This window comes from Mastigoproctus giganteus, chromosome 2 (genome assembly GCF_048544385.1).
Source record: "Mastigoproctus giganteus isolate SK-2022 chromosome 2, ASM4854438v1, whole genome shotgun sequence".
In the NCBI taxonomy this organism is placed as follows: domain Eukaryota; kingdom Metazoa; phylum Arthropoda; class Arachnida; order Uropygi; family Thelyphonidae; genus Mastigoproctus; species Mastigoproctus giganteus.
In genome coordinates this window covers 193,850,845-193,867,197 of record NC_143576.1, presented here as the reverse complement: position 1 = coordinate 193,867,197, position 16,353 = coordinate 193,850,845, and the positions used below count along the sequence as shown (strand labels likewise).

The 16,353-nt window shown below is 37.6% G+C and overlaps 1 protein-coding gene across 1 annotated transcript in view; it reads left to right on the top strand.

Annotated features, from left to right (window-relative positions):
• Positions 1-16,353, top strand: part of LOC150089872 (guanine nucleotide-binding protein G(s) subunit alpha-like) — a 114,272-nt gene that overhangs the window by 32,927 nt on the left and 64,992 nt on the right. Inside the window, exons 4-5 of the mRNA XM_090390117.1 lie at positions 3,688-3,807; positions 9,621-9,718. Of these exons, the coding sequence (XP_090246243.1) occupies positions 3,688-3,807; positions 9,621-9,718 (218 nt within the window). The remainder of the gene's footprint in view (positions 1-3,687; positions 3,808-9,620; positions 9,719-16,353) is intronic.

Here is a 16,353-nt window from a genome sequence, read left to right as displayed (position 1 = left end):
GATTTCAAAGATGAACTGAAGCTTTATTTGAAAGATGAAGTTGGAAAAAGTGAAAACTTGCAATTCTCCTACCCAGAGCTCCCTACCATGTTCTGCAGGTTATTAAATAAATAAATCCCCAGCCATGTCTCGGGAGTTATTTATTTAATCAGCACCTGGTTCTCTGGATATCTGCAATTCTAGAAATTCATCAACCAATTGGCTCCTATGGAGAAGTGCATTATCATCCATAAAAAAGAAGTGAGGAACAATCGCATCCTGAAGCAGCCTCACATAGGGCTCCAAGATTTCTCCTTTATATTGCAGAGTATCACCTGTATAATCAGAGTTCTGCTCTCGGGGACATGGAAAGGAGTATGGATTTTAATACTAATGATTCCTCAAACCATCGCGACAGCCAAAACTGTTGTTTTCATATGAGGGCTGATGTTGAAAAACCGTGTTATCTGCAAATATAATTCAATAGAAAATCATTATTTACTTTGAATCTTGACCCATCAGAAACAGAACATGGATCCATTATTCATCATCCAAATTGATTTGCTCCATAATATACTTGCTATGTTGTGGGGTAATTAGAGGAACGATAATAGCAGATTTCTTAGCATAGAGAACCTGTTGACATGCCCATGTTATTATCTCATTTTCATCTTTCTAAAAGCTGACAACACTACCAACATTGCTGATAACACTACCCAACATGATTTTTACCTCCAGCAAATCAATGATTGTTTCTGGTCAAGTTTTATGTATAGAATTTAAAATCAATCATAAAAATTTTCTATCGCGTGTCAGTTTTAAGATATAGATAGATAACTGATTCTGTACGAAGATATCATTACTGTTTTTGAATACAATTTTTAAACTTATTAACTTTTGGTTGGTTTTGTTTATTGGGCTAAAAGTTAAGCAAATACATCATTACTGTTCTTGCAATATAGTATATTTTGATTTTGATGCACTTTTCCAGACAAGTCCGTATTTTTATTAATTTTATTAGACCATTCAACTGTTCAATATATAGTGTATGATAAACTACACTACAAGAATTCACCTTCTGTTCAAATTTACCAATTGTTTTTACTGTTTTTAGGTTAATGCATTGTTAAAATGGAGAAGACAAAGCACAGAACTTGCGTCAATCACCCAGACGTCTTCTGCTATGTTTGTGGACACTTAACCCTAAAAATTCAGAGGAAGAAAATATACAGTGTCACAAAAGTTGCATATTCATTGTACTTCGGCTGCAAGATTGGTGACCAAATTACTTGTACAACGAACTTAAGGCTGTCGTTATACAGTATGGCAAGCTGAGAGCATTACCTTTTACCGTCCCTATGGTGTGGCGCGAACCCAAGAATCATTTCGACGACTGCTATTTCTGCATGGATAGATGAAAAATAAAAGGTATTTCCAAAAAGAGCAAGCACTGCATCAAATATCCAAATATCACATCAGCAATTAGGCCAGTGCCACACGGTAAAGAACTGCCAGTACCTGTGCCACCAAAATCTTGGGGTATTGGAAGTAGTGATTAAGGTACAGAAAAAGGCCCAACCAGAAAAAGAAATGGCCCACACTAAATTGAACAAGAAGAATTAAGCGACTTGATCACTTGATCAGAGACTTGGGCTTACCCAAAGAGAAGGCTGAATTTTACTCGGATCCAAACTACAACAGTGGAACTTACTCGCCAAAGGTACAAACATTACAATATACCGTAAGCGAAATTAAGAGTTTTCAAGATATTTTGCAATGGAAAACAACATGTGTGTCTGCAAAGACGTCGTTGGTCTTATGCACGAACTGAACATTGATCACAATACCTCTGAATGGCGTTTGTTCATTGATACGTCAAAGCTAAGTTTGAAAGCAATATTGCTTCATAATGGAAATACTTTATCATAAATTTCCCTTGTTCATGTTGTTGGCCTAAAGGAAACTTACGATAGTGTGTCCCAGATTCTTGCTGCTATACGTTACAATGACTATGGTTGGAATATTTGTGGTGATCTCAGAGTGATAGGACTGCTTATTGGGTTGCAAGGTGGTTTCACTAAATATTGTTGTTTCCTGTGTATGTGGGATAGTCGTGCAACAGCCAAACACTACGTCGTACAACACTGGGACAAGAGAGAGATGAATATATTCCCCGCAAAAGCAATGTAAAGTATGTTCCATTGGTTGATCCACAAAAGGATTTTTTTCTTCCCCCTTTACACATCAAGCTTGGACTGATTAAGAATTTCACTAAGGCACTGGATAAAGAAAGCAGATGATTCGCATATTTACTGAAAATGTTTCTAAATTTATCTCATGCAAAGCTGAAGGAAGGAATTTTGATAGGTCCTCAAATAAGAAAACTCCTAAAAGATGAAGAATTTCAAAGACGCCTGAATGATGTTGAACTAGCTGCATGGAGATTTTTCAAGGCTGTGGTACACGGATTCCTCGGAAATAGAAAAGAAGAGAACAATGAGCAACTGGTGATAAACTTGCTGAAATGTTACAAGAATATGGGGTGCCGAATGTCATTGAAAATGCATTTCCTTCATTCCCGTCTGGATTTCTTTCCTGAAAACTTAGCAGATGTCAGTGACGAACAAGGAGAGCGCTTCCACCAGGACGTATCTACAATGGAAAAACGATACCAAGGTCGCTGGAACTCTGCTATGATGGGAGATTATTATTATTATTATTATTATTATTATTATTATTATTGGCTATATGGTGCAAGGAAGCCTGAGGCTTATGCTGCACCAGCCAAATTCCTGAGTTACCCTTTGAGAGAGACAGAGAGAGAGAGAGAGAGAGAGAGAGAAAGTAGAAGAGGGAATTACCAAGAAAGAGAAGAATGATGATATCCAGCTCAGGACCCTGGGTGTGCCAAGCCCATTGTTGGTTCCTTAAACGAGAAAGAAATCTGGAGTATAAAAGGAAATCATTGAGTGGGAAACATGTCTAAGTAACATATTGTATGTAAAAAAATTAACCATGTATGCTGATATTGCATAAAAACAAGGAATTTAAAAAATGCGTAAATCTTTTAATAGACGTGACAGAAGTAAAAGATTGACATTTTCATAATCAGAACATTAATTTTGTCCAGAATAACCAACTTTCGTTCCAGAGGTATAACGAAAAAAAAATTTTGTCGGGTAGTGTAATTATTCAAATGGAATCTGCTTGCCATATTGCACAATATTATAAATGAAAACCTGCCAGATACATACCCTTGACAGCAGGCAAAAAGTGTAAAATACTGTTTAAACCTATTTCTAAGAAGCAGTAAGAAATATCGAATTGCGGCCTTTTATGCAAATTATGCATATTATCAGAAAGTATACTTGAAAATTTGTATATGGCATACTTTGTTTCCTGTTTTACACATATATATATCTTGTCTTAAATATTGTGAAACGTGTAACTTCCTTAACTTTTGCACATGGATTTATGTGGAATAATCGCTTTTTACAATTGGATATTTAGAGTGGGAGGTTAGTTTCTTGGTTGTTGACCTGTATTTTTGTTAAGATAACTAAGACTATGATGAGTTAGGGGTGGGGGATATGTTAAACAAAGTATAACAAACAGTTTTTAGCACTGACCATGCACTAAAAGCAAACGGTTAAACTTTTTAAAATAAAAAAGAATAAATTTTTTATTATTGTTTTTATACTAATTTAGGAACTGACAGAAAACATGGAGCGGCTCCATCCCCCCGTAACTCTCGAAAATGCCGAGAATCAAAGTAGTCTCGATTTTATTCGCAATCTCCATATAGAAGGCGACTATGATTTTCCTCAGGTAAGGACCTTTACTATTAAGGAAAAATTAATAAATATAAGCGTAAGGAAAAAGAAACAATTTATTGAAAGTATTTTTCTGAATGCGACTTTTCAATGATCAAATGCCAGTTCCAAGAAGTTTTACAATGTATCAAAAATATGCTACAAGAACAAAAATATAATGGCATAAAGCACTTTGTAATACTTTATTTCATCGATCGTGTAATTTAATCATGAGCCAAGGGTAGCGAGTTAGTGTTTCAGTGAGCTCGAAAAGTTTGAAGCCTCTCCTTGAAAGTTAATAAACATGATGTACTTGGTCAGAGGAATTCACAAGGTAGAGAGAATACAAAAAGCAGCACCGCATTTAGCAGTCACGGGCTTGAACCCCAGTTACTCAAGGCACATGTACTTCTGCTCCCTCGCTCTTGACCACTCGTTATGACTACAGTCTCTTGAGGCTGCGGCCATAGGTGAAAACATTTCCAATTGAATTGTGTTAAGAAGGCTCAATTCAAGTTGCTTCTATGCAAGGAAGCTAGATGGCCCATGGGGTTACGACACTGTACTACGTACCTGATGGACCCGGGTTCGAATCTCGCTTTGGTGGAAGCGAATGCACTCCATCATCCTCGGAGACCGGTATAATTATTATTAAAATAATATTACTATTATTATAGTAATAAATTAGAATAATAATAAAAAATAAGCATCGCGAAAGTTGCTTCGGCAGACCTACCTTCCCCAAGGTCGAAGTAACGGCTAAGGCACATAGTAACGCCACCTGGTGTCACTCCTAAGAACTAATACTACCACTGGACATAAGCCGTAGCCAAACAGGTCCACCTCCATAGTTGGATGATGTCGAAGAGAAATAATAACAACATTGCTTCGAGTGTGGCGCATGATAAAGTCACTCGCGTTCAGGCCTTAGGCAGAGGGATCGGTTTCAAAATCAGTAGAAGGTCTCCCGAGATGACAGTGGAGTAAGTGGCGCTGTCTCATGTATGGCTAAGACAAGAGAAGGGAAAAACCATCCAGCCCAACCAACTGAAAGTGCGCTAGTTGTGCAGCAACCACCCAAGAAGGAAGAAACGCCAATGCATGAAGTGGAGCATCAAAATGAATACGTGAATAGTGGAATGGATGGAATTTGGTCTAGACAAATGCGAGACCAACGGATTGCATCAGGCGAAATTAGACGGCTGAAACTACCAACTGCAGACTGGTAAAGAGATCGAAGCCATGACAGAGGGGGGACCTACATGTTGTTGTTATTTGGTTTTTAGGAGCATTAGCAACTAAGGCCATATTGCTCCGGGGATATGCGGTGGTCATTCCCTGACCTTTCCGCATCCTCCGTATTTGGTGGTCACGGGCTTGAACCCCGGTCTAATCAAGAAGCGTGTGCTGCGCACTGCTACTCCTGCCCACCTGGCTGGGGGACCTACAAATACCTGGGGATGATGCAGGCTCAGAAGTTAGAGCACAAGGAAATAAAGGCCTGGCTGACCGAAAAATACCATCATAGATTCAGAAACCTGCTCGAAGCAAACCTGAATAGAGGAAACATAGTTAAAGCCATAAATACCTATGCAGTACCAGTGCTCACATAACTCCATCGGGATCATACATTGGACTAACACCGAACTAGAGGATATCATGAGAAATACGAGGATAATGATGACCAACAGGAGGAAGGGACCTGATAAACCTCATCGAGAAACAGAAAACAGCGATAGCTAACCTGAAGAATTACTTCAAGAAAAACACACATCACTCTACAAGGCCATGAGGAAGACAGACACGTGGCATACCCCACTCAACGTAAGCGAAGAATCCCCTCCCGCCCAGACGGCAAAAAAGAAGATATAAAGATGGCAGACATTACAATGACCTCCATCAAGATCATACAGATAAAATGGCTTCCAGTGGCTCACGAGCGGAACGCTCTTCCGCGATACTAAAAGATTCATGCTCGCCATCCAAGACCAGGTAATCAACACCAGAAACTATAGAAAATACATCGCCATGGAACCTGGAGTGTCAGATGACACATTTAGACGATGCCACCTGGCCTCGGAAATGATCCAACAAATCGCCGCACGACAAGGTGGTCACCCAGACTGAATACACTTATAGCCAGTATAATACACAGTACATCAGAAGCTGGCAAGGAAATACCAGTTGATCACAGAAAGTGTATTGTATTACAAGTACGAAACCCAGACAATGCGAGAGACCTCCAACCTACAAGCTGTACTGGGACCGCGCCATACAAGTACAATCCCGCACAATAGACCGGACATAATCTTTGTCGACAAGGAGGAAAAGGCTACATATCAGATTTACATAGCGGTGGCCAACACTGGAAACCTCCAGAAAACCCATGAGGAAAAGATCAGGAAATACACGAACATAAGACAGGAGATCAAAGAGATGTGGTATATGCAACAAGTAACGGCCATCCCGATCATTGTGTCAACCACGGTATGGTGCCAAAGACCCTACATAACAGCTTAGCAGCAATAGTTCACCCAGAGAACACCTACAAGGAATTCCAGAAAGTTGCAATCCTCAAAACCTGTAGGATAGTCAGAGAGTTCCTCGACCAACAGTAACACCCGCCATAACAGCCACCCTGTGTATTTGGTAGCAGTACCAGTCACGGGGTGGAATCCCCACAGTCAGGGAGAAATAATACATGAGCAACGATAATAATAATAATTGTTTCATATCACTTACAGTAATATCAGAGTAGTAGTCTACAAATCTATTGATACAGAGAACGATTGTACTAAATTTTGCAGTAATCCAGTAGTCCATCTAATAAAACAACAATAATAAAATTATATACTGTATTTTTCATGACACGCATTATAATAATTAAATAATATTATTTTCTAATATCTGTTTTCTTTTTATTTGTTGTTCTTGCAACGTCTTGAAGCTCATTCATTTTTTAATCGTAACGGTTCTGTTGCTTTCCAAAGACTATACATGGGCTGTATATGTATATTAGTTGAGTATAGTTGAGGCATATGATGCAAGAAAGCAAGCTTATACAGAATCAGCCAAAAAAAAAACAAAAAAAAAACCTTCACATTTCACCCATCCGGTCACTCCAAATCTTTGTCTAGTTCAGCCTTAAATTTATTTAAGCTATCAACTCCCACGACAACAGATGGAAGTGTGTTCCAGCGATCAACTACCCGCTAGCTAAGGCAAACTGCTGCACATCTATTCTATAACTGTCTTTCCTCAACTTGAAGCTATGTCCCCTCAGGTGCTTAATCTGAGCAAGCGAAAGAATCCCATCAGTATTGAGCCTGCTCAAACCATTCAAGGCCTCCTTATACACCTCAATCAGATCACTTCGCAGGTTCCTAGTCTCCAGATGCTGCAACTTGCATAATTTAAGCCTCTCTTGTTAAGAGTACCCCTTTGTTCCTCTCGTCAATCTTATTGCCTTTCTCTGTACTCGTTCCAGCAACTCTACATCCTTCCTAAAATGAAGCCTCCACACCTGTACGCAGAACTCAAGGTGTCGCCTAACCATTGACTTATACAAGGGGATAATCACCTTCTTGTCTTTGATAGCAAAATTCCTATATGTCATTGACAAGACTCCATGACCTGCTCTGGCAGTCCATGTGCGCTGCTCAGAGAACTTCATATCTGACTGCACAATTACCCCAGTTCTTTTTCATTCTCCAGCTCCCTGAGTGTAGTACCACACAGTTGGTACCGCTCATCTATTCTATAACTGCTTTCCTCAACTTGAATCTATGTCCCCTCAGGTTCTTAATCTGAGCAAGCGAAAGAATCCCATCAGCATTGAGCCTGCTCAAACCATTCAAAGCCTTATTCACCTCAATCAGATTACCTCGTAGGTGCCTACCCATATGCAGTACTTCGCATTTGTCAATGTTAATCTTCAGTTGCCACTTCTCAGTCCATCTGCCTAACTTTTCTAGATCCTGTTGCAGTAGCATACTGTCTTTATGTCATTAACAACCCTCTCAACCTTTGGATCCTCTGAAAACTTGGACATTAAGCCTGATATACCATATATATATATATATATATATATACAGGGTGTCTCAAAAATATTGGTACAAACGTTTAGGGGAGGTAGGTAACACTAAAGGAATGTGAATCGCATAGGAACCCATAACCGGAAACGTCACGGGAAAGTAGTAGCAGAGGCACAAGAAGCAGAAATGACACAAGACAGTAATTAGTGGCAAACATTTATTTGACATAATATTAACAATGGAGTACGAGATGGATGCATTTCATGATGTTACAACAGATGCTCGAAGGTTCCACCATGAGACGCGATGCATGCGTGACACCGACGCAGCATGGATTGGCAGACATGGTCGAACACACCTGGAGTTTCTTTGACAGTAGCAGCAGCAGCGCAGACGAGTCTCGCCACGAGATCCATTTCCGTCTCCACAGGCGATTCATACACGATAGATTTGAGGGCCCCTACAGAAAGAAATCAAGGCTCGATAAATCAGGTGAGCGTGGGGGCCAGGCAACGGGTCCACCACGGCCAATCCATCGACGCCCAAAACGCCTGCCCATTATGGAAGGTCCGAACACACCTTCCATAATGGGCAGGCTCCCCCGTCATGTTGAAACCAAATGTTGCGTCTCACATTTGCTGGAACATCGACAGGTAACCCTTGTAGAATTTGTTCAAGAAAGATCCGATATTTAGCGGAGTTCATGCGGGATGGTAACAGGTATGGGCCGACTAAGCAGTCACCGACCATACCTGCCCACAGATTTATTAAGAAGCGATGTTGTGCCGCATGGGGGCGCACACCATGTGGGTTGTCGTGAGCCCACACATGAGCATTGTGCTGATTGAATAAGCCTTCTCGAGTGAAATAAGCCTCATCCGTGAACAAAACATTGAAATTTTCCCTATCGAGAACTGATGAACAGCGCCGTCTACCGACTTAAGGTGACGTTTCCGGTTATGGGTTCCTAAGCGATTCACATTCCTTTAGATGTTACCTACCTCCCCCAAACGTTTGTACAAATATTTTTGAGACACCCTGTATATATATACTTCAAAAGAGTAGTCCGTGCTGCTGCACATCTCACAGTGTGTACTTAATGTGGATTGCTTGATTATCGATTAAGTACTACATCCTCTGTTACTACATTTACATCTTATTGTGTTAATGGTCACAATAACTGTCGATGGCTAACCGACAGTGTAATGCGAATCGCTAAATCGAGAATTTTCATATACTCTTTTCTTCCATAACTCTGGCTTTCGCTTTTCAAACCTCACAATCGTAATGACGTAAATGAAACCTTACCTCGTTTTGCTCGATAATTATGAGTGATCGAAAAAGTTCTTTGAACACTTTGCGTTATTACTCCTTGACGTAATCGAATTCTGAAGTCCATGTAAAGGTCAAGCTGCATACGCTGTATATCAGTATTGTAAAGGGAAACTTCTCCACTCCTGGTGTATTTATCGTGTCACACCAATTGCAAATTTCGTTCGTCAAATGCATTGAACCACTAATTTTATAGAGCTTTATAGCCCATGCCAAAAGCTCAGTATTGCTTAAACTCATGGAGTTTAGCATTGTATTTCTAGTGTTGATCATGAGTATTTAAATTATAGCTGACAGGAGCGAGCCTTTAACGTTATTTTCAGACATATTGTAATAAAGACAAATATTTCGTTAGTCTTATATTTAGTTAAAAATTATGCGTGTGTGTGTGTGTGTTGAATTCCAAATTATCCAACACTCTATTGCTATATTTATTTATTTATTTATATTTTACTTTATCTAGTGCTTTTATGACCATGTAAGCAAGTTATGGCGTGACGAAGGTATCCAACATTGCTATATGAGATCTTCAGAATTTTCTCTGATCGATTCCGCCAAATAGTGAGTAATGTTGTGTTTCCACTAGTGATAGCGGGTGAGAATGGGATCATTCAATTTTATTGCGATTTTATAAACTACAAGAAACAGAAAATTATCGTATAAAATAAGGAATTTTTTATTTTTTAATAAGAGATTAAGTTGTAAATTATACATACTTTTCATTACGTACAACCACGCAATGTATTGAGAACATTACGTGGTTGTTCATAATGAATTATTATGAAATATGAATACCATTAATTAAACTGTGATTTTTATTGTTCGAATTGTTAAAACACATAAGTTAAACTCTAACGCAACAGAACTAATTATTGCTGACTTTTCTGGATTTCATGTTGAATAATCCTATCATCAGGACTAATCAGGAATTATTTGAAATCTCTGATCAGAGTAGAAGACTTAGCCTTGGGTTTAAATAATGTTATTCATATTTAATATATTTAGTGAAGGACCTTACGTGATTGTTTTCCATTACGGTTATTATTATTATATTAAAACAACTCTTATACCACGTGAAAATTAACAATATAGTTTATTAGGCTGTTCGCCTACATTACCACACTGCCCTACCATTAATATCCGTTCACCCCTCGATGGATGGAGAAACAGGTCTTGTGCATGCAACACGTCACAGAACCTGCTATAAATATGCACACTGGGCTTCGAACAGATAATTGCAAACGTGGGCATGCAAGATGGCAAGTTCAACAGAATTAACAGACTTCCATCGTGGAATAATATTGGGATGTCACATAAGCAGGCGTTCTGTACGAGACATCGCAGTCACTCTGGGGATCCCTAGGTCAACGGTTAGTAACGTTATATGCAAATCTGAAGAGGACTAGGACTCAATCTGCCAAAAAACGGCCTGCTAAACCCCGAAAACTAACAGAACGGAACAAGGGAACTCTGCAAAGAACTGTGCGCGCAAATCGTAATTTGCCATTGTCTCAAGTCACACAAACCCTCTGTGAGAGTATTGGGACTAATATCAGCACTAGTACAATACGAAGAACACTCCATGATATGGGTTACGATGGTCGTGCTGCTGTTAACAAGCCACTGATCACCTCAACAAATGCTAGACCAATTAACATGGTGTAAGGAGCGCGAATCCAGGACTGTAGAGCAGTGGAAAACAGTCCTATGGACAGACGAGTCGAGGTTCTCACTCTACCAGTTTGATAGCCGTTCCTGGGTGTAGCGAATGCCAGGGGACAGTTCCTTCATAATTGTGTCCTCCCAACAATGACGTTTGGTGGAGGTAGTGTCATGGTATGGGCCCCTGTCATGGTTTGGTTTTGGCCCATTAGTCGTTATCGACAAAATCAAGAACGCTGTGCAATACCAGGACAACCTGGACAATTATGCACTTCCAACATTATGGCAATACGTCGGCAAAAATTATGACCCATACCTGTATCAGTAAGACAACGAGCCATTCATACTGCTCGGGTCGTAACAGAATGGTTTGAGGCATGGGTGTGGAAAAGTTAGATTGGCTAGCCCAGAGTGCTGGCCTGAACCCTATCAAGCATTTTTGGGATGTATTGGATCGTCGGGTACGTGCACGTCGAGATCGCCCAAACAAGAAGACCGAACTGGTGGCTGCGTTAAAGGCCGAATGGAGGAACATATCACTTGACATTTATAAAAAGCTGGTTGAGAGTATGCCGCGAAGATTGTAGGCCGTCATAAAAGCAAATGGTTTCAGCACCAAATATTAAATGACACAATAAAACCTCTTTTTTTTTTTTTTTTTTGTCTAAAGGCAAGTGTCCGGATATTAATGGTAGGGAAGTGTATACATTAATATGACGTTTCGGGTATCTTACCGACACCCATCATCAGACCAAGCTGTTGGGGAAAAAGAAAAATAGAAAGAGTTACAAATTTGAATATTTTAGAATAATACAATTACCAATATTCTAAAATATTCAAATTTGTAACTCTTTCTATTTTTCTGTTCCCCTCAACAGCTTGGTCTGATGGGTACCGGTAAGATACCCGAAACGTCATATCATTGTATAGTAATGATAATAACCTAATAAACTATATTGTTAATTTTCACGTGATATAAGAGTGGTTTTAATATAATAATAACATTATTCATATTTAATTATTCAACATTGTTTATTTATTATTATTTAACATTAATTTATTATATAATCCTTCTTTCCCAAAAGTAATAACATTGTTTTTATTGGTTGGATATTAATATGCAGAGAACAAATTCTTAAGTAAAGCAACTATAGAAAACTGGGATGCTTATACATAACCTTCAACGCATCCAATGCGCAATAAACTCTTTGATGACACACAAAAAACAAACAAAAGAAGTGTGCATTGGAAGGACTGTTGTAAAAGTGATCATATATATGGGCACCAAACGATGGTCTCAACTTTTCAAAGATCGTAGACAAAATAATTAACACAAACTCTTTGTTTTTTTATTTTTTAGGCATGGGATTCCCATATGCACAACCTTTTTCTTTCAAAAGGCAACATTATCAATTTAACTTGTCCAACCGCATTAAGAAAAAAAGTTCGAATATAAATTAAGTCTGAATAATGGACTATGTCAGGGGTGGGCAACCCGCGGCCTTCTAAGATCTTATGTGCGGCCTTTGTCACACAAAGATGAAATAAAATCATTAAATAATCCTACTACTTTTAAACTAATATTTTTTTTTTAAATTAAATATTCAAAACGTTTTAATAATAAAAAGCTTTATATATTTTTTTTCACAATATAGAAACATTATTCAGATAATTAAAAAAGGAAAATACAAATTTTTTGATCTAAAAAGTAAAATATATCATGTTTAACTTTTTATATTTATTTAAAAATCGTTTTTATGTACCACAAATGATAAAAAACGAAAGCTATTTAATAAAAGAAAAATTCTAATCCTCTGTTAAGTTTGTTAAAATAAAAAAAATATTTTAACAGAGTTAATAATTTGATGAAAATAGTTTTTTATTTTAAAATTTAAATTGTGACATCGTGATTTTTTATCTGTTGCTTTTATGTGCATATTTGTAACTGTGAATATTTTGACAACCGTATGTATTCTTGAATTTTCTTGTCTTGAATTTTGTAGTCCTGTAATTTCTTATGTTTGATTTCACAATTGCTTAATTTTTAGATTGCCCATCGTGTCCAAAAAAGTTAAAAGGAAGTTGAATGAAGAAAACAGAACATTTAAAGAAAATTGGGAGATGCAGTATTTTCTTATTTCTGTGAAAGACAAAATGGTTTGTTTGATATGTAATGCAGCACTAACAACATTAAAAAAATACAATGCAAATCAACATTATCTATCTGACAAGGACCATAAATATGTAAAATTAGAAGAAGCTCGTAAATTTGCACTTCAAAAAATGAAGAAAGAAAAACAGCACCAGGAAAAGGCTTTTGGTGCTTTTATTAAGCAAGGAACTTCTGCAACCGATGTTACATACAAAATAGCGCATGTACTTGGAAAAAAAGGCAAACCATTTAGTGACATCGAAATGATAAAAGAATGTATTGTTGAAGCAGTAGGATGTTTAGATCCGGAAAAAGTTGACAAATACAAACAATTGTATTTGCCTCTCTCAAGAAAAACTATAACTAATAGACAACATGAATTAGCTCAGAATGTAGGAGAACAACTTCAGGTAATAATTCACTCTAAACATGTATATTTTTCAATAGCGTTAGATGAACCACTGATAGAAATGACACTCTGCTCAAATATATTTTATTCGTGCTATAACTGAAGATTTTCATTATTACGAGGAACTACTGGCTTTGGGTAAGCTCACTGGAAGGACTCGTGGAACTGATATTTTTAACAACTTTAAAGAAATGTGTCTTGAGAGAGGACTAAACCTTGGTAACCTGGTGAGTGTATGCACGGACGGTGCACCTTCTATGAGAGGAAAGCGAGAAGGATTCGTTTCATTGTCAAAAAAAGAAAAGCCCCAGTTTAGAAAAGTTAATTTCGTTCCACTGTATATTACACCAACAAAACCTTTGCGCTAAATCCTCCACATTGAGCAATACTTTGGACAAAATTATTGCAATTGTTAACTTTATTCGAGTAAATGCTTTAAGACATAGCCAATTTCGAAGCATGCTTATATTGGATGATGAGACATATAATGTCGACTTGCCATATTATTGTAATGCTGGTTATCAAATGGTGGTTATGAAATGCTGGTTATCAAATGGTGGTTATGAAATGCTGGTTATCGACTTGCCATGCTGGTTATCAAAAGGACAAATTTTAGTAAAAGTTTTGGCTTTGCGAGAACAAATTAAAAAATTTTACGAGGAACAACAACAAGAATGTGATTTATTAGATGAAGAATTTTGTAGAAATGCTGCGTTTTTGTGTGATATTATGGAAAAGCAAAATGAATTAAATGTTTATTTGCAGGGGAAAACAAGACATATATATATGACATGTGGCAAAAAATTCAATTATTTCTAAAAAAATTATTTTTTTACAAAACTCTTTTCTCTAAATCAGAAATATCTGGGGAACATTTCCCTCATTTAAAAAATATGTTAAAGGAGCAGAAATATGTTGTATGTGACACTTTCAAAGACTACATAAACGTATTGGACACGCTAATTGAAGAATACAATGATAGATTTTCTGATTTCGAAGAACATACTTTAGAAATGAAATTGGCGTATGAGCCACATTTAGTTGATATCCTGACGGCACCCACGGAACTACAGATGAAATTAATTGAATTAGGAGAAGATAATATGATAAAGACTTTTTTTGATACAAAAAAGATCCTATTGAAATATGGAAAAATGCAGTTGAATACCCACGTTTACGTCAACATGCTCGTCGATTGCTGTCTTGCTTTGCAACTACGTATTGTTGCGAATCAACTTTTTCATATCTTACACAAATTAAAAGTCATTTAAGGACTCAGATATCTGATATTCATTTAGAAGACCAACTCAAGTTGCGTACAACTAAGATGGAGCCTAATATCCAGTTGTTATCTAATAAAAAAACAAACCCAAAAATCTCATTAGTTAATTATCTTAAAAGATGATTATCGGCAACATTTTGATTAGAAAATTATAGCTTGTCTGTTTTTAAAATAGATTTTTGAATGCGAAACAGAATATTTCGAATTCAAAAATATGAGAAAATATAAATTTAAATTTCTGACACACGCCTAATAAAAATTAAACTATGTATAGTACTTATCAGTATATTTCACCACATTTCCTTCATAAGACCTTCGGACCTATATTACAAAATGCAGGTGGAGCGCAGTTGATCATGCAATACACAAAGTAGTTACTACAGTACTCTAAAATAATCAGTGTTACGATGGCATTTGCTCTTGCCCCGACCTCAATCGCTTAAATTTTTACTTTAGGACATCGATACTCTGCAGGTCGCTCAGTTTAATTTATCAGTTTGAATCAGGATCGTCATATGAAGCTACATAGGGGGTGGTAATATTCTGAACAAAGTTTTGATTCTTTAGAAATCTTAAAATCACTCATGAAAGAACTGCTCTGTTTGATGGAGTAACACTGTCGCCTATAGTTGAAATATCTTCTGGCAACTCTAAGTAAGCCACAAATACTGTTATGTAAGGAGTTTTTAATTTTTGTTAATGAATCTGCAATAACTACAGTATCGCAGTTAATGTATATATAAAAATATATCGCTCGGTAAAATTTACAGAACAAAATATTTTTTATGAATATTTTATTGTGAATAGTGTCGCCGAAGATGACGTAGCCGAGTGGTCAGCGCGCGGATGCATAAGTACACGTGCCTTGAGTGACCGGGTTTCAAACCCGTGACTGCTGAATACGGTGCTGTTTCCTGTATGCTTCTCTACCTTGTGAACTCCTCTGACTGTGCGGTCGTTCCGGAGTATAAACAGAAAATTATTATTATAATAATAATTTGACATAATGAGCATCGTGGTATGAAAATTCCGAGTATCCAACAGAAATCGATCTACTACTGCCTTACAAGCTGCACATTATGCAAATTATTCATGCCTATAAAAACACGGATTGGCACAACATCATAGCTACATCTCCAGTACTCAGAATGGCAAGTCATTGTCGTTTAGATGATTCTTTGAGATGGCGAGCCGTTGGATGACTTGACGCTGGACACAGGTGGAGGTAGCACGTTTCCGTAATGTGTCACGCAATGTTGTCTCGGCACTATGGAAGCAGTTTCAGGAGACAGGAACCATTACAATAAGATCTGGCCAAGGTCGCCTGAGAACTAGGTCAACCAGAATATATCTCTTTCTGGCTCTCTCTCCCTACGATGTCCTGTCATCAACAGCCTCTTGAAGTTGCTGCGGCCACAGGTGAAAACATTTCCAACCAAACTGTGTTAAGAAGGCTCAATTCAAGCGCACAATTCAGTGATCACTGAATGTATTCGAGTATATGTAAAACGGTTATCCTTAATACGATATCAGATAAATGTATATAAACAGGTTCGTAGGTTCCAGCAGTGATTTCCATGCTTATTTGCATTCTGTTGTAATAAGATATTGCTAGGTGCGAAAAATCAGGACCCAAATCAAATGTGAGTGAGCTACTGCTGATCAGATATGACTCAGAAAAAATGAACAAA